We start from the raw sequence: 19,614 nt of genomic DNA on the forward strand, positions 1-19,614 counted from the left end.
GTTTTTGATTTAAAAAGAAGGTATTAAATTGATTTATTTAATTGTTTCTAGATGATTCAGTGTTAAAGCAAAAGAAAAATCTAAAAAGATTACTTGAAGGTACTTTTAATTGGAAAAATACTATACTTTATAATACCAAATACCCACTAAAATTTTAATAGGTATCAACTCATGAGAGTTGAATTGGTCAATCTTATCGTGTCACTAGAATTTCTTTGAAGAAATTTAAAAAATAAATATAAAAAATATTATTTGAATGCATTTTCAATTGAAATATATTTTCAAGAAGCACCCTACACCGTAATACCAAACACATACTAAGTGTTTTTACATTACGACTTATTTTTTAAATTATTGTTCATTTGAAAAGCATTAAAATAATGTATTTTTAGGTGTTTTTGAATGTTTTAGTATGTTACTATTAATTATTTGAAATATATTTTCAATTAAAAGCCATTTACTATTCACTATAAAAACAAAATTGATGTTCTTCATCAGCTAATTAATCAAAGACAAAACCCTCCATTAAAGTTACTGCCGATAACGATAATCTAGTGGTCCATTGTCTAGATGGTTAAGAAATGTTAATTGTGCAAACACTGGCCTTTCGGGAGGTTCCCATCAGCACCAAAAGGCCCATCTTTGCCTCGATTGGAGGGGAGGGCTCATCAGCCTCTCTCTCTCTCTCTCTCTCTTCGATTTTCTTGCCTTTTATAATCATAAGAAAGAAAAGCGACACGCCGTTTGACTTACAATGTAATCCACACGATTCTTTAACCTATCATCTCTAGCCAAAAGTCCAACTAAAGCAAAAGCTTATGACAAGCAGAAACAAAAACCGTAAAATAAAAAAAAAGTCATAATGAAAGCTGCCATTGCTTTTTCATTTTCTCTCGGCATAATTATTCCATAATTATAGAAAAAGCTATTTCTAGAAATAAAAATATTAAATACTACTGGTGGTGGTGACATCATGGGAGGGAGATCCAAACTGGGACAGGAAAAAAATAGTAATAATAATATTAAAGTTGCAAATAATAAAATAAAAAAATGTAACAAAACCTAACCCCTTTCTTAAGACACACAAACAACAGCAGTAAGTTGTTATTGGGACTTGGACGGTCTTGTTACTTTGTTCTTGTTTTTTGGTACTTGGTGGTGTAGTTGGGGTTAGCTTAAGCCAAAGTCTACGTAAATACGGCGTCGTGTCATCCGCTAATACACCAGACCCTTATTTTAGTAGACTTTGAAACGGAAGATGAATCCTACACGTCACACACTCTCTCTTCTCACTTTGACTTTTTTCTCCCTCAACTTTTTTATTATTTACTCTAAAAAAGTAAATCCCGAAAGTCAGTCAACGCCGTTTGATCACGGTTTGGAAACGGAAGCAGCATCTTTAACAGCGCCACCATCACCTCCAACGTTACCCATTGTAGCCGACTGGACGGTCAAAACAGACATGCTGGGTGAGGCTGGCCCTTCGCCGTTGGATTGGAGCAAAGCGTGGTGGTTGTTGTTGATCGCGGGGCTCCTGTTGTGACACGTGGCTGTTGAGATAGCGGTTGCGAGCGAGATGGGCATCAGACAAAGCCCTTTCCCTTGTAAATACTGCATGGCTGAGCCCATATCCTCTTCCATCAACTTAGCCACCTGGTGCTCTGTCACCGTCAAGCTGCTGTCGTTAGTTCTGGCCGTTTGGTTGCCGTTAGAGGTACGGGAGAGGGACCCACCATCGGCACTGGCCTGGATACAGTCACCACCAGCCTACAGAGACAGGAAAAAAAAAATCAGGAAATGTTGTCTATGATTGTTTCTCTTTTAAAGAGGAATCTGAGAGAAAAGAGAGCACGCGTGCTACTTTTGTTCTTGTCGTGTTGTTGTGATTGCGGGGGTTCTGGGGACTTTGGATTGGGACTGGTGGGGCGGTGATAGGCTTTGTGTGTTTTTCACTACATGGAAAACTAGTTGGTTTTCTAGGGTCCCTTTTTTAATTGAATTGGGTAAATAAAACTAATTCTTTTAATTTAAAAAAAAAGGGTGAAATTATCCTCAGTTGAAGTTACTGTAGCGCATGTTCAAGAGATTACCTCAGAGGACATGTCAGCAACAAGGGGGGCAACGGCAGCTGCACCGCCTAATCTGCTCATGCTCAAGACCTGCTTGTACGCAGGAAAACAAGAGACAATAATTAGCCAGCAAAGAGCACTTCATTACTGTTAATTAATTATAAAAAGGAGACAATGAGTGAGGGAATATTAGTTTGGTAATAAGCCAGTAAGTAGATACATACCATAAAAGAAGATTTAAAAACCATATCTTAAAAAAATAATATGTCAACCAAACATGGGAATCACTTGAATTATTATAAAATTTAAAGTAAAAAAAAAATAAAGTTCAGTGAGAGAAAGATGAGAACCTTGACTTGGAGCTGCAGGAATTTAACATAGTCGATGATCTCATCAAGCATTGAAGCCTTGTCTGTCTGTCATTCCACAAAACCTCTTCAGTACAGAATTCTTAATCCTTAATTTAATTACATATTAATTAATTACAAGTAATAATTATTATGGTTATCCCCTTAGAGCTGTTTCACACAAAACCTCTTAGGTACACAATTCTTAATTTAATTACATATTAATTAATTACAAGTAATAATTAGCTCTTCGAGATTGCCCCTTATAAAAATGGTTTTTACGTTAAAAAATATATATATATATATATATATATATATATTTTTAATATTAATACATAATAAAAAAAATTCAGTTAAAAAACAATCTTGAAGAAGAAGTAAACACAGATGAAGAAGCGGTGTAAAACAGAAATCCCGATCCATTCGCCAGCCATTGCGGGTGCTGATTGGAGAACAGTTCTGGGACCAACTAACAAACAGTCTAAAAAGAACAGCACAAGACACCTAATTCAGAAACAACCCACTATACTATCGACACCTGTCTATCCAAAAAATAGAACCACCCGAAATTTCAAGGAATACACGTAGAAACTGATAAAAACCTGACTGGCCAGTTACTAGAAGAAGATGATGAAGAAGAAGAAGAAGAATCAGTTCAGTTTTTCTTCTGGTTTCTTGGTCAATCAAATTGAGCAGTGGCCACAAACGATTTTAAAGAGATATAAATTAGTAGTTCATGTCTTATTCTTGTTTTACCTTGTTGGCATTAGGCACCAACTCTTGCAGAGCTTTCATTCTTTCTGCAATTCTCTCCCTTCGTAACTGCCCACATAAAAAAATCAATCAATCTACGTTTATTTTCGTACTAATTAATGGCATCAAGTGAGAGTCAGTGACAAGGAGGGATAAGAACAATACCCTTTCAGCTATGCTATGTGGGTCCGTTGCTTGACCTCTTCTAGCCCTAACCCTTTGTCTAGGTTGAGCTGGTGCACCACCATTGGAGCCACTCGCTTGAGGTTGGTTCATCACAGCCGTGGTGGCTGCCCCTTGAGCCCCAAAATTCTGTGCCTGCATAGCCCCTCCCTGTACAATCACACAAGATTAATAAAATAAACGTGTAGAAAATATGAGTAGAAAATCTGAATACATACCTGGGGATGGTTAAAATGTTGCATGGACTGGTTCGACGCCTGACCAGTTCCGTTCATAGATCCAGCACCAAACCCATTAAACAATCCTTGCATTGAACCATCTCCTCCCTGAACGAGGGGAAAAAACACAAATAATAAGCTGGCAGTTTAATAGTCATGAGTCCCAGCTGCTCTGTTTCGAAAAACTAAAAATGAAAATGAAAAATAATTTAAAACAACGAAGACGAAAACCACCTTAAAGGAGGAGCCATCAATGACGTCGTTTTGAGGGAGGCCGCCGCGAGCAGCAGCCATCAGAAGCTGCTGTTGTATCATCATTTTAGCGGCGGCAGCGGCAGCGGCACCACCACCACTGATCTGGTGTTGTCTCAGCTTAGAAGCCAAAATTACAGACTCGTCAAAGTTATTATGAAACCCAAGATTACTATTGTCGGTATTAGATGGTGCGGTTTCATCCGACAAGTCTCTAGGTTTGGGTATAGAGTTGCTGCTGTCGTTGTTATTAATGGGCATGGTGAGGTCCCAAGGAGACTTGAGGTCAGGCCATGAACAAGGAGGAATAGTAGACAGCATTTGTTCAAGAAAATCATCATTCGAGGATGAATTGGGATCAAAGTGAGAGTTTTGGATCTGTGAAGGGTTCTGTTGGTTTTGAAGGTCTTGTAGAGGGATTTGTGATGATGGGTTTAAGAGCGAGTTAATCCCTTGCATTTCTCTACTACAAGGCTGCATCTTTTTGAAACAGAATGGATAGATTTCGTAAGAGCTTGAGGGTTTTGGGGTTTTGTGTGATATATATATATATAGTTGAGATGGGTTTTGGGTTTGGTTTGCTTCAAGGGGATGGAAAACGAGAAGGAAACAGGAGTGAAGAGGGCATTTGGGTTTCCGAATAATGTTTATTAGGCCAAGACTGAAGAGAGAAGAGATCTCTTCCACTAATTCCCTTCTTCTTCTTCTTCTTCTTCTTCCTCCTCCTCCTTGTATGTTAGGGATTGGAGGATATTAAATAGCAAGAGGGAAGCTTCTTTGTTTGGGTTTTGATTAGCTATCTTTTGTTTCATCTATATATCCTTTGGGGGTTTAGCTGGTGTGTTAGCCATGGTAGGGTTAACTGTGGATAGAATGTTTGTTTATATTTTTAATTTTTTCTTTTTTAACTTTCTTCTAAAAAAATATTATTTTAATATATTATTAATTAAAAAAAGCAGCATACCAAGACATTATTTGTTTTTGCGGGCCAAACATTCTTTTTAATTTTTTTTTTAAAATTTTTATTTATTTTGAGGTATTAATTTTAAATAATAATAATAATAAAATATTTTAATACATCTTTAATTAAAAAATACTTTAAAAAAACAACTTTTAACAAAATACCAAACACCAACACCAAACAGCTTTGTCGAATGGCCACTGTCGATGATAACGCGTGAGTTCCACTCTTTCTTTATTAGAGGCCAGGAGCCGAAGACCGTTTCTTTTCCTTTATTTTTTTTCCTTTCTAAAAAGGACCCTTTTCCCCCTTTTCACATGAGGTGTTAATTGAAACTTCTTATCATAAGAATTCATGTGCGTAGAGGTGTTGTGTTTATAATTATCATTTATTTAATTTTTTTTACTTATGTATATGTATTATTGACAGTTAAAATAAAATAAGGGTTATAAGTTAATGACCATACACATCTCTAGTGGTCATAATATAACAATCACAAGATTCGAACCTGAGACCATAAAAAAAACAAACTTTTTAATTCTAAATTTTTATCAATGAACTACCTACTAGATGGTTATGATATACATGTTTTATTTAGATACATTTATGATGTGATGATTTATTTATTAGTGTAAATTTAAACACATACATTATAGTCCTTCCAATTTTATTTCAAAATTTTCTAATATAGTCTAATAGCACGTGATATAGAAGATTTAACTTATATGATTGGTTTATATAATTGAGTAAAATCTCAGTCCTTAATTCAATGTCAATGATCATATAAATTAGATTGCTCCATTTATTTTATTTTATTTTTACTCTGAGCTCACTTAATTTCTTAACATACATGTCTTGGAGGATGACTCATGCTGGAATAACACCAAATTTTAACCTATTTTATGCAATAACCATGGACTTAGTAGTTTTTTAATTTATAAATAGTAGTAAAAATTATACTCTAGTAGTTATTATTTTTTAAAGTGTTTTTTTATATAAAAATGCATCAAAATTTATTTTTTATTTTTTTAAAATTCACTTTTGATATTAACATATTAAAATGATTTTAAGACACTAAAAAAAATTAATTTAAAATTAAAAACAATAAAATTTTTCAGAAATACTGTTAAACTACAATACTAAATAAGGCTTTAATTGAATTCTAAGCTTTCATTGCTCAGGTGAACTGTACTTTGCACATTCACTCTTTAGAAGTTTATTTGATATCATAATAATAATTGTTTTTAAAGAGTATTTTGTTTGGAAATATATTGAAATAATATTTTTTTTATTTTTAAAATTTTATTTTTGACATCAGTATATTAAAATAATTTTAAAATATAAAAAATAATTTAAAGTAAAAAATTAAAATGTTTAATTTTTTTTTAAACTTTAAAACATAAAAATAAATAAACGTGCTACAAGTCCCGCGTGGTCGGCCAGTTCAATACGGTTCGCTTTCAACCGCGTTGCTCGATGCTAATTAATTTACCCTTTTTGTCATTTATGGAAAAGGTGACATCACAAGCAACTAGCTAGTAGCTACTGCTAATCAATATCGTAATGACACCTCCAAACAACCCCCCGCCATTAATTACCATCTAAGCACAGACATATTTACAAGAACCATCCTCTGAGCTGACGCGACCCAGCTTCCACTCAGATCCCATCTAATATTTTAGTTGTAAGTTAAATAAGTTGATCTGTGGATTGAGAATGAATATTATTATATATTTTTTTAAATGATATTTTTTTATAAAAATATTTTTATAAAAAACTAAAATAATATTATTTTAATAAAAAAATAATAATTCAAAGATATATATATATATATAAAAGCCAAGTTTTACATCGGTAAATCACTAAGTTTCGTTACTCAAGCTGGTTTTTTTAATCATGACAACATTCTTGTATGAATGAAGTGTTGATCAAGTAATGGTGAGTTGATTATTTATAGCCTATTTGACAGGGTGGTTAAGATTGGTTTTTTTTTTAAAAAAATTATTGTAAAATATATTAAAATAATATTTTTTAAATTTATTTTTAATATTATCATATTAAAACGAATAAAAAGATTAATTTTAAACTAATTTTTTTATTTTTTAAACACGATTAAATAACAGTGATTTCATGACTATATATAGCCTATCCTGCGAGTAGCGGCCTTTCTTCTTTTCCATTTCCCTCGTATTTAGCCGCCACATTCAGTTTTTTTTTTTTAAAAATTATTTCTCATGTCTATTTTTTATTTTTTTTTCCTCAGTTTCATCTCAAATTAATTCAAGGTTATTGACCAACCATTATATTAACAATCACAAAACTCAAACTTGAAATTATAAAAAAAATAAACCATTAATAAAAATAAAAATTATAATTATGGGACTAAGAGCTCTTAGATCCCTAATTATATTTATTTTTATTAATAGTCCAGATGTTTATTTACAAACAAGAATAAGCAAATTATATTTCTTGATACCAAAAAAAAATAATCATTTTTATGGATGTATAAATCTATGGGTCGTGCTCAAAGATTATAATTAAGTGGATGTAATCTCACATTATGTTTCGATCGAGTAGTAATTAATCGAAGATGAGTAGTTAAATATAAATAAATTTTGTTTTAATTACTGAAAATGACAAATAACATAGCTCCTCTGATACAACAACAACAAAAAAATAAAGGTAAAGGAGTAGGCATTTTCCATCCATCAAAATCTCCACAGCTCTAGAAATTTTTGTGAAATTCTGTTGATCCTTCGGTCTCCGTGTCAAATGTGCTGTAAAATATTCTGATGTTAAATTAAACTTTGATTTTATGAAATAAAATATGAGGTTATTGTTAAAAAAAATTGAAAAACTAAGTAACAAATTTAATTTTAAAAAAATTGATCCCTCTTTTAGTTCAATTTGGTTTGACAATTAGAGGTGGAGAAATCATAGGCAATTTTTTTTTAAAATGGTTTCTCAAGTTTTGGTTTTTGTTATTTGATCCATCTTCTTTTAAATTTTTATAAAATCTTTATTTTTATTATATTTTAGTCATAAAATATTAAAAAAAGAGAGAGAAAGTTACCAACAAATAATAAAAAAGAGAGTGTGTGTTTAGTCAACAACATTTCAACCATAACAAGACTGATCTCAGTGTCATTGAATTTGTTTTAGAGAGGAAAGTTTAATGTAGGTGGTGTAGTGATTTTGCCCTTTATGCATGTCAGAAAAAATAAATCGAAATTCGTTATTTATATTTTAACTCGGTTTGATTTATGTTTTTTAAACAGATTAAAATATATGTTTAGGTTTAGGAATATCTTCAAAGAGGTTTTGAGGATGTTTTGGAGTTGTTATTATGTTAAAACAAACTGAAATTTGAGTTTTCATTGTCCCAAAACTAATATGTAGATTTTAAAGAAAAAATAGCAAGGATCGGTTTCACCCTCCCTGTCCAGAAAACTGAAAAGAAAAGGATGCAAACCCGAGAACACATTATTAAAACTAAAAAAGGAATCGAAATATATATATAATTAATTTATGCATTGATCACATCCCAGTACTCTTGAATGCAAGAATGAATATATATATATATATATTCCTAAATTACCAATGCAATTGCATGCACATGCATGCTTAAATGAAGATACGACTAAATCAAAAGAAATAGATTGTGATATTTAGATTGTTGGAGGGTTCATGATCACAGAAAGATCCAAGTGCTGCTCCTACGATATATATGTTACCATTTCCATTTTTCATGCGATCTTAGCTGTTCAGAACCCATGTTCATTGCATCGTATCTTGGATTACAAGGCAGGGAAATCTCTGAAAATAATGAACAAGCTCCAAAAGATCAATTCAATGCATCACAAACAACGTCCACAAGTTCGTCTCAATTCAACTAAATGGGAATTTTAAACACATATATGCTACTATACACCAGTTCGTGCATGCCCATGAGAAGCTTTCAAGAAAAATAATCCTTTTGAATATTCTCTCAAATTTATCAAACCCTAATTAACAACTCTTTACTCATTACGAAAGTACTTTAAAAGTGCAATATCTTGTGCTTTCTTAATGGATTCTGGATCATGTATTGATGAGCTGAGATTGTTTAACATATGGGATATTCTTACTTTCAAGAAAAGCAAAGCTTTGTAACTCTTCAATATCCGGTGTAAAAGGCACGATCGATCTCTATTGCATTGAAACGAGTTAATTTTTCAAGTGTTCAAGCTAATCAAATTAATAACTTTATAAGATGTGATCTTGTTTTTAATATATTTTTTTGGTGGCTTAAGTATAATTAACGCGATATATTCCATAATATATATAGAAGCTTGAATTTTGAGAGGATTTTCGTAAGATATAGCGAGTGATTGTTTCTTCTATGTTGTGAGAATATGAATGTGGTCATATATAGCTGCCCTAGTGTGCAGGATCAGAGGCGCGCACTCCTAACAGTAGACCTCTTCCTATATATATATATATATATATATATATATATATATATATATATATATATGTCACAATAAATAAAAATGACATATATAAATTCTTCACGGGCTGACAAGATCTTTTTTGTGGTATGTATTTATTTTTTCTGGAAGGAGCAGATTAAAGTAAAAAAGTTAAATAGCTAGCGAATATATATATATGCATTATGCAATTCTACTATCAGAGAGAGGTAACTGTAGAAATATAATTGTGGATAGTACTTTACACAGGCCATATCACCTAATTCACACGGCATCGAGTAACCTCTTAATTTCTTTGTGTTCGATCTAGTTAAAGTCAATGAAAGATTTATTGTATTCCTAGAATTTCAGCTCTTTTTTTTTTCCTGTTCAAAGTCACTACTGACTTTTGACGAAGTTACAGAAGTGCATTTTTTCCTCACCATGAAAATTCCCACTTCTGCCAATCAACTTCCCTAGCTATCACCTTTGACAGTACGCAGTGATTAATTTGCTTTCTTGTATCAGCACCATAAAGCGAACAAGATGTTTAGGATTAACTAGGTTGTTAAGCAGGATTAGCTCGCATTATTTCTGTCAAGACATGATTAGAGTCCACATCTTTGAAATTAATGTGATTAAGATGGGCTACACGTCATATTCTTTTCCACGAGAGAGTGAACTGATTTGATGGGATTGAATACAAAACTAACTTCAAAATGAAGTGGAAAAGGTGTTTAGCAAAGGCACCTTGGCAAGGGCAAGAGACTACCTGTATGTATGTATGTATGTCTTTGTCTTGCGCCAATCTCCATCGTATACCTATCTATATATCTAGTTTTCTTCAGATGATCATAGCTAGGCTCTCTTTACACCTCAACACACCCATGACACTACATCCATGCATGCCTTGACAATCCATTAGTCAAGGCGTAAACAACTTGTTTGTATATTTAGAGGGGTTGTAATTATAGGTAAGCTATTCTCCTCTGCTTTTGTGATATATATATCCTATCCCTAGCAAGCTCATATGCCTAGATACTTTAGATGTACTGAGATTGACATCATATATAATCTACATGTAAAGTCTCTTATTTAGAGAAAAACAGGCGTAGTTATCCACAAAAATGAGATAGAAATGTTAAAGGCCACTTAAATTGACACAGAATCCAGCTTTAATCATTCAAAGCAATACTAGTTGTAAATCACTAGGGATCTCCCATGCTATTAATTGTGCTGTCAAAATCGTTTCGACCAACTTTGACACAGGAGAGTAGACCTGGGCAAAAGACTTCCGTCACCTTTCTTTGATTATCATAAAGAAACTAATTAATTAATTATTAGACGTCATTGCTTGAATCACCAATTAATTATGATTTAAACATTGTTTCGTTTAACCAAAATCTGTTTTCATGGAGGTTGAGATTAAATCTGGTGCTGTATTAATCGCGACTGATCAAATCAAGAGAAAATTAAAAAACAAACAATTGCATCATGAGCTTCTTTATCAAAGACTGAAATCTTAAATTCCAATTCCATTCTAGTCAATCAATCACATAGAAAAGCAATATTTTATGCCAATTCCAAATTCGGCAAAGGTAGAATCAGAATTGGTATCTAATTTCATCTCTAATCAAACATATATGCTTGCTAAGTCAGACCTCCTTTTCGTGCCCCATGTTAGCTTGTATCTGTAAAGACCAACCCTTGCAGGCTATTGATCTTACATTATCAACGACAAAATTCTCTGAAATGACCGGATGTCCGCCAGCTTTCCTAGCTATTGATCACAAAGATAAACAAAAATCATATCCTTAATTACATTTCACTTGGTGATGTCTCCTGTGTTTGTTTGGCATTTCTTCTCCCTGAAAAGTATTTCTTGAAAGAGAATTTATGGCACCTCATGCTTCTATCTTGTTAATGAAGCTGCCTGCACGTAATCATTACCCCATTTTGGAGATCAGGAGTACCCGATTAATTTCTTTCCATTACAAAAGTCAGAAATACCAGACATTCATGGAGCCATTATTCTAGATTTGAGTGGTAATCAGGCATCATCGAGAAATTCTCTCAAGGATCGAGGAGGGTTATTTTTAATTGTGTAATTCAAAATCCTAGATAATATTCCATTTAAATTTGAAAAATAAGAGAGTAAAACATTTTCTGTCAATCAAGACATTTAATTTCTTACCATTAAAATAAGCAAAGTAGTATATGTATTGGTCAACTCTAGGGTTTTCTTCTTCTTTTTTGTTCGGTTGGGATCAGTGATGAGAAAGAAAGGGAAGAATTTGAAGAAGACCTCCTAGCTAGATCGGACGAGCAGCTTATTCCATAAAAGACACACAACCTTGTAAAGTTATAATTAAAGCCCCACTTAATAGTTGTTACGAGGCAAAAGATCATCCCAATCTTATATTATATTCCATATAATCATTTCCAAATCTTATATTTATATTACTATAAGAGAGAATAAAATACTACAAAAGAAAAAGAAAAAGATGGGAATATCATCAACGGTTCAGAAACAAGCAAACATAATAGATTATATAATATAGTAAAATAACTTATACAAAACACTTGTTCATTGATAAAGTCAAGGATATATAAATGTTGGAAGCTGTCTTAATAATTGCAAATGATATTTTAAAATATTAACTCATCTTCTCTCTAGAAAAGAAATGGCATAGTTCTTATGATTTTATTAAACTTTTGTTCTTATCCTGGTTTGAGGTGAATTCTTTTAAATTAAATAGCTTTTGAAGCTGTGGATGATATAGAAAGCCGACACATGAAGCCGACTTCAAGAGGGCCTTTAAGGAAAGGGAGTTGGGATTCAATTGGACGGATAATAATTATAAAATCGTCGACGAACTTTGCCTTGGGCTCCACAAATTTGACCTACTATAAACTATGAGCTTCTGGGCAACTTTCAACCAAGACAGTGAAGGAGTTACACAACGTGTTAGGAGGTTTTGCAATTAAGAAAACAAGTTGGGATCGGACAAGGTTTTGATAACTTTTATTACAAAAAACAATTAGTCACCATTCTGAACTCTTACAATTTGTCTATGTAGTGATAATACAGCAACAACTTTTTACAAGGAGAGCAGAAGAAAAGGGTTTTGGTTTGGACGAATTTGAACATATCAAGTAGAGTTGTAGGCTGGCTTGGATTAATGATATTGGGCTCTGACTAGATGTGTGAACTAAAAGAGTGATGGAGTAGTTGATGTTTTTTTATTTTAAAAAAATTATTTTTCATATTAGTATACGAAAATAATATAAAAAAATATATAAAAAATTTAAAATAAAATAAAATAAAAAACACAATTTTAAACGCTTTCCCAGAAACCCCTAAAGGATGCATTCATGTCTTGCAATTTTCAAGAGATTGTCGTAGAATTTTTCTCATATTCTCGGAAATTTGGACTTCCAACTACCACCTTTGCTTATATATCATACATTTCAAACTAGCAAATCATTGATAAAGGATATTTGAAATCCGATCGAGCGTTTATCACGCATGTATATTTTTTAATATACTGTTCATTAATTTTAGTTATTTGAAAATTTAGTTATATATAAATTTTTCAATTTAGAAACGCGGTCTAAATAGAAATTTATAAAAAAATATTTTTTTTATGTTTTTGAATAATTTTAATAAGATATGTTAAAAATAATATATTTTTTAAAAAATATTATTTTATTGTATTTTTAAGAAAAAATACTTTAAAAAACATCTAGATTATTTTAATATATTAATATAAAAAATAGTTATTTAAAAAATAACCTAACCCTACTTTCAAACATCTTTTAAAAGTTAAAACTTCTCAAACAATCAAAGTAGTTGAAGTGAGAATAGTTTCTCCTATTGGCTTATGTTCAACATGCTACTCATCCACTCTCGCATGTAAGTGTGATCAGCGAAGTTTCAAAAGACCACTGAAAACAAAATGAGACCTTAGCATACCACCGGGGTTTAGCTCCTCGGAACATTAGCTCCACCCTTGCACCGCCGCCTTTCTTTGCAGAGCCACTGTTTTACTGATGAGTTATCCTCCATGCTAATCTTCATAAGTACTAACTCCACAAATTACCTCAAGTAGTTTGCCTCCTGATTCACTAATTACACCAGCTCCATTCAACACTGCATCTCTGAGGACTAAGTTCTTCTCATCACCTTTGCTTTCAGAATGAACCTTTTTACTTGATCTTTTGCCTTTCGGAACACTTTCTGCCTTCAGATTGATTTTCCGAAAGGGCATTCTTAGGCTGTGGGGCTTCGCCATTTTTCACATCATTACTTGACAAACTCTATTGGGACTAAAGGAGAACTTGGAAAACCTTGTTTAGCTTTGCTACCTTTTCTTTTTCGCCCCAGTCTCCTTCTCCTTGCATGATCACATTTTCAGAAATTATCAGAGGAAGAGATGGTAAAAAAAGTAAAGGCCACTACAAGTTTGCCTTGAACATTTTATTCTATGGCTATAACCTAGGAAATCCTCAGCACTTACATTAATGGAGGTTCTACAAGTGTTTGTTCAACTATATATAAGCTGCTAAAACATTTATCATCATGGGAAGGAGGAAAAATCAGAACTGTTCCAAGAAAAGTTTTTGGAGAAAAGCAAGTAGCAAATGAATTAGTGTGGCAATCAACTGAATGTCTCAAAAGGGGAATCATGTGGAAGCGAGAGGCTGATAGAATTATTAACTCAAAACGTGCATAACAAAGGAACGTATAACATAATCATGTCATTTGATATCACCAGGTTCACGGCCATAGTAAAGCTTAATTCTTTTATAATTGGATTTAATCAGGATTTTAGCTCAAACTTCCACAAAAGTTCACCAACGAAAAGACTAGCAGAATCATCTCTGACGCTCATTCAGAACTGATCTCAAACCCTATTTTTTTTCAGGTCAAATTTCAAGTTGGGGTTATACCGACGTAGTTTACCTTTCCTAGTTAAAAATGATTAAGTACACATCTTCCATTAATGAAGAGAATGTTAGCCTTTCATAGTTGGAGCAAGAAGAGAATGTCAGTGACAGTGAAGTTACAAATACAAACCATAAATGCTTAGTTACACAACAATGGAGAGATGCATACAAAAACCATAAATGCTTAGTTACACAACAACGGAAAAATGTTCATTCCAAATCAGAATTTATCCAATCAACTTTTTTTTTTGGTGCACTGGAGAAGATGAAACACGAACTGCAATCTGGTGATAGCACAGCAGATACATCTCATTTAATTTAACACACATAACAAAGTATAAAAAAGCACAATCGTTAAAAAAATTATTAATATTAATAATAAACAAGACATGTTATCTATCTCTAGTGATAAAAAGTTCCATCAAAATATTGCATTTTGATATCATCATGAACCACAGGAGCTGTATCATCATTTCTAACTCATCTTACTTTTCTTCATTGTGACATTTTCTGCCCTTCCGTGCTCTTCACCTTGGCCTTGCAACTTTTGACTACAACTTCACATTCTTTGCATTCCTTGATCTATATATATTAACAAGAAAGAAACAATCAAAACTGCGATTTTCTAGTAATTGATAAGTTGAAAAGAGAATTCAACAATTAACTATTCGACATATAATTGAGCAGAGGGATTTAGATTTGTTAGAGGTGCTAGGACTCGCAATCATATATGTAATTGTCTTATTGTTGCATATTATAACAGGTTTGTTTGACAAATCATTATTGGTTTTGATGCCATATTACCTCATCAGGTTGCAGATTGGCCAACACCTTTTGAAATGCATCGAATGACCTACTATCCATATTATAATAGAGCACAGAGGGATTTGGATTTGTCGAAGGATGTAGGACTTGCAACTTGCTAATTCGTTCCGAAGCTAGTGTCTAAAAGAAATTAAAAAAGAAAAATGTGAAATGCAAATAAAATATCAGTAAGCAGGATTTTTAATCAATAATGCCATTTACCTGCAACAATGGAACACATCCATTCAAGAATGCATAAAATTTGTTCTGGCCAGCCAACTTGCTTGCTGCTTTTTCCAGAGATGTGAGTAAATAGTCATATACTGCCCGTCCCCAGGCATACGAGCCGAAATCATTTAGATTTTCCAGGAATTTGAGTGGCCACCAAGATATATATTTAGAATGGGTTGGAAAGAAATAGACATTGAACATGTATACAATGGATAGGCGAAGGAAGTCCTCAGCTTCACCTTTTCCATCAACCCTCATCAGGTTTAGTTTTTGCAGAAGCAAACAGCTAGATTTTTTAATGGAACTTCTCATTTCTCCATCTTTCTTTTCCTTACTGGCACCTGTTGACTTCTTTTTGGTTCTTTCATTTCCAATCACTATTTCAAAGTACCTCTGCACAATTTGTGGAGAAATCCGCGCTCCCAAAAATTTCATGTCCACCCTTTTCCCTTCAAAGCGGAGGCCGATGCATTTCTCAATTTCTTTGCCACAGAACTTGAGTGGACGGCCTGCTACAATAAATGCATCCATTTTAGCATCATAGCATTCAATAAGAGCAGCTGCCAGATTGCGATTAATGGGGCATCTAGGAATATCAAGGTAAGCAGAGAAGATTGAATTTTCAATTATGCTTCTCTTCTTCCCTTTTAAGTTTGAAAGAAACTCATGCATTTTCCGTGCACTGCATTTAGTGTCCATGGCTTGTTTTCCCTCGTATTTAAGTTTTCGTCTCTGTTAACAAAAAGCAGAAAAAGAAAAGAACAGAGCTTTATTAGCCAAGAAAATCAGCAAAAAAGAACTATCCCTGTGAATCATGAAGCAAGAGAAACTTTTCCGGTAACTAAGAAATCACATTACAAAATTAAGGTTAAACAAGAGGACAAGATGGCAATGTCAATTGGAATACTAACTATTTGGTCTTTTCTTACTCTTTCTCTGGTTCCCTTCTCTTTCACAATCTCCTCCCCTTGGAAAACTATACCTTCCTTTTGACGTTTCTTCTTGTTGAAAGCCTTCCTTCTGACCTTCTGGCCTTCCTCATTGTGGTATTCCTCCTGAAAACCCTGTTCTTTACAGCCCTCTTCTCTATCAATTTTCTCCTTTCTACTTTCCCCACTATTGTCCTCTCCAAAAACCTGCTTTCTGCTGCCTTCTTCTCCATCATTTTTCTCCTTTACAACAGGCTGTGAGGTAAATGCATTGTAAATCCAACTGAACTTTGCAACTCAAATTCCTTGCTTGATACTTATCAAGTAATTTAACAGAAAAATCATGCAACCAGAAAAACTTTTCCCACAACTACAAAATGGTTGTGTTACAAAATCAAGGTACACAAGAGGCAAGGAAAAAATTGTGGAACACTAACCTTGTTGTTTGGTTTGACCAGTTTTCTGCTTCTCTTCTGTTTCATAATCTCCCTTTGGAAATTTTCATCTTCCTCTTGAAGTATTTTCTCTTTAAAATCCTTCTCTTTGGTGTTTTTGTCTTCCTCTCTATTCTCCTCTTCAAAACCCTGATATCCACAGCCTTCTTTTCTATCACTTTCCTTCTTCACAACTAGCTGCAAGGTGAATATATGGTGAATCCAACTGAATAAAGAGATCCCATTTTAATGTAAAATGAGACATACAGCAACCTCGGTATGACTTCTTGAATCCTGCAGCTTGTCCCTACTACGCTTCTGGCCACAATAATTTGCCTGAGGCACGTAGGGAGCAAGCTTTGATCCACAGTTTTCAAATATTCTCTCTCCTAGCTTTTGTGCAATAGGCAAAACATCCTGGTGAAAAAGAAAAGGAAAAAAGAAAAAATCTTATCATTTAGATAACAAAGAATTTAGAAGAGTTCGAAGGGAAAATGGTTGGTTGTACATTCACCTGGTTTCTATTTCTTATAAAGTCCAAAAAGAGGTTGACAATCTCCAATGGGATCTCTTTAATTTCATCTAAGATTATTATCATAATTAATCCCATAGATGAAAATACAATGTCAGGATGGTGTTCCCTGAAAATTGTGCACATTCAGTTCAACAATTACAATCCATTCTATTAAAAAGAAATGCAACATACACTTGCGAGTTGCAATCTTTTCCATGAAAACGCTCGGGTTTATAGCTGTACTATCATACTTGAAGAAAATCAAGCATAAGCAACTGTTACATTATTGTCCATAGAAGGGGGGAAAACACAATGATACTTTTAAAAATCTGCATATCTGCCCTTTTTTGGCTCCAGAAAACGTAATACAGCTGAATGACAAAACAAGAGGTTTATAGTTAAGGATACAGCTGTGTGTGACAAATGACCAACCTTTGTGAAACTAATGGGAACTTTCAGTTTTGAACACCTCCCCCCTCTCAAAAATAAAAGTAAAAATGGAGCATGAAATAAGACAGAGTGTGTGAAGAAAACAAAAGATGCGTTGGAATATTAATCCTTGCCAACAAAATGCGCATCATGGGGGAATCACTTAGTCTGTTAAACATCAAAGTCCTCATCATTTAAAACCAACTACATGTGACTATATAAAAGAAGATGGAAGAACACCTGAACAAAAGTTGAAAAACTAACAAAAACTAATTTACTTGAGAATTAGCTGAGAGAAGTTGATTGTAAAAGAAAAAACAATTTCACTCAGTCAATATCTCACCTTATATTTGTCAAAAAATGCTTAAACATCTCCATAATCAAGGAATAACATTTACGATCCACCATCAAAAGGCATGATCTGACATTTGCAAACTTTTCTAGAATCAAGACTCTTTTATGGTATGAAGGGCTTGAGGTGTCGGATATATTTTCAAATGATGCTACAATCAGCTGTAAAATTACCTGCGAAGCAATCCAATGTTAGAGAGAACATTTATGAGTAAACCAAAATACACACGCAAGAATATGAAATTGAAAACACAGGCAGGTTAAAGTATCTTGGCTTATGCACAAGACTATGCAAGTACAATCATGTGCCAACTAAAATTCTTAGCTCCTCTGTAAATAAAAACATATGAGACACTTAAAAGGGGTATGTACCTGCATTTGTTCATCATCATATGAAAAAATTGGTGCTGTTATTCTCAAAATCTGACTGAAGCACAAAGCAACAGAAACTTTCACATCAACATCCGAATGACTCAGAAGTTCTTTGGTCATAAGTGCTTTCATTGCAAGGTCTACTGCCCTTTGCATTGAGTTGGAAGGAGATTGATCCATTCTCATTAGACAATTCTCAAGTTTCTAAGGAAAGAAAACAAAGAAAGAAAAGGAAAGGAATGAGACAATGCATTTGCATCTGCATTTAAACAGAGAGAGACAAGAAAAATTGAGCTTAACAAACAGAAAATAGAGGATAATACATTATAACACTTCAATCAACATCTTCACCTCAGAGGTTGTGACATTTAACTTGAAGTATTGACTGCCATTCCATGTACAAATTAGATAATCAATAAGTTCAAAAGGATCCTCACGTTAAGAAAAATTATTGACAGTCAAATGACCGATAGAAGCCCAAAAAGAATTCTAACTAGATTTCATTCAAATGGGATATTGAATAACCACACGAGACGAACTTCAACCAATTCCATTTCAACAAATTTCTTTTAATTCAAGTTGAACATTAAAACCCAGAAGCAAAGGAACATGCAACATCAACCTACAGCACCTAAAAGACCCAAGTAAATTTAAAAGAAGGGCAGTGCAGAATTGACCAGAATCGGAAGCATTTCAACCACTCTAAAGCTTTCAGAAGGTGCCAATCAAAGTAATTTAATTTAGTCACACATAAGTCCTAAACCTAAATCATTCAATTCACAAAAAAAAATAAAAATTTGCAGCATGAGCTTGTTCAAGATGAATTCAATGGAGAACGTGTGAGATGATAAAGAAGTACCTCAAGCAAAAGAAGGAGCTGTGAAACAGAAGATGGAGGTGAAAGAAGTGCATTTCCAGCTACCTTGATTTCATCTTCCAGCTCTTTATCCTCCCTTTCCATATTTTTTTTCCAGTCTCTCAAAACTAACCCTTTTAGCAGTTGACAGGGCAAGTGTTATCAGAATCACTGTGTCTCTTTAAGGCTAAAAACAATTCTCAGGTTTCCAAGTAAAGAGCTCTCTTATTCATTTTCAGCGGAGAAGGTTTTAATCAAGACCGAAGAAAAGGTACAGAGATTCCTTGAATTTCATACAGGTGTTGTACGATGATTGTATTTGTATATCTCGGATTAGAAATTAAGTATATGCCTAATATTCAATTCTAAAAATAAGTGGAGAAAATTTTGAAAATTCGTAATTCAATAGAATAATTAAACGAATAATACATAAAAACTTACATAATAAAAAAAAACCCAAAGTTGAATAAAAAAATAATTAAAAGAGCAAAACATGGCATTCCGGACCTTGGA

The 19,614-nt window shown here is 33.3% G+C and overlaps 2 protein-coding genes across 6 annotated transcripts; both read right to left on the reverse strand.

The window, feature by feature from the left end:
• Positions 1–992: 992 nt before the first annotated feature.
• Positions 993–4,635, reverse strand: LOC133674477 (bHLH transcription factor RHL1-like). The gene is made up of 7 exons (XM_062095588.1): positions 3,805–4,635; positions 3,571–3,678; positions 3,335–3,502; positions 3,173–3,238; positions 2,420–2,485; positions 2,091–2,159; positions 993–1,767 (listed from the first exon to the last, which is right to left on the reverse strand). The coding sequence occupies exons 1-7, from the start codon at positions 4,300–4,302 to the stop codon at positions 1,372–1,374; spliced, it is 1,371 nt and encodes a 456-aa protein (XP_061951572.1). The 5' UTR covers positions 4,303–4,635; the 3' UTR covers positions 993–1,371.
• Positions 4,636–14,234: 9,599 nt separating this feature from the next.
• On the reverse strand, positions 14,235–19,614 carry LOC133674138 (sister chromatid cohesion protein PDS5 homolog C-like). Of its 5 annotated transcripts, XM_062095132.1 has the most exons (11): positions 19,105–19,611; positions 18,246–18,449; positions 17,866–18,047; positions 17,094–17,220; positions 16,847–16,996; positions 16,583–16,777; positions 16,128–16,400; positions 15,208–15,948; positions 14,986–15,126; positions 14,671–14,763; positions 14,235–14,465 (listed from the first exon to the last, which is right to left on the reverse strand). In XM_062095132.1, exons 1-10 carry the CDS (start codon positions 19,204–19,206, stop codon positions 14,677–14,679), a joined length of 2,202 nt encoding a protein of 733 aa, XP_061951116.1. In that variant the 5' UTR covers positions 19,207–19,611; the 3' UTR covers positions 14,235–14,465; positions 14,671–14,676. The 5 variants fall into 5 exon arrangements, with proteins under 5 accessions (XP_061951116.1, XP_061951119.1, XP_061951115.1 ...); XM_062095135.1 differs by lacking the exon at positions 14,235–14,465 and having other exon boundaries at positions 14,467–14,763; positions 16,146–16,400; positions 19,105–19,612; XM_062095131.1 differs by lacking the exon at positions 14,235–14,465 and having other exon boundaries at positions 14,467–14,763.

Source organism: Populus nigra, chromosome 15 (genome assembly GCF_951802175.1).
Source record: "Populus nigra chromosome 15, ddPopNigr1.1, whole genome shotgun sequence".
Lineage (NCBI taxonomy): Eukaryota > Viridiplantae > Streptophyta > Magnoliopsida > Malpighiales > Salicaceae > Populus > Populus nigra.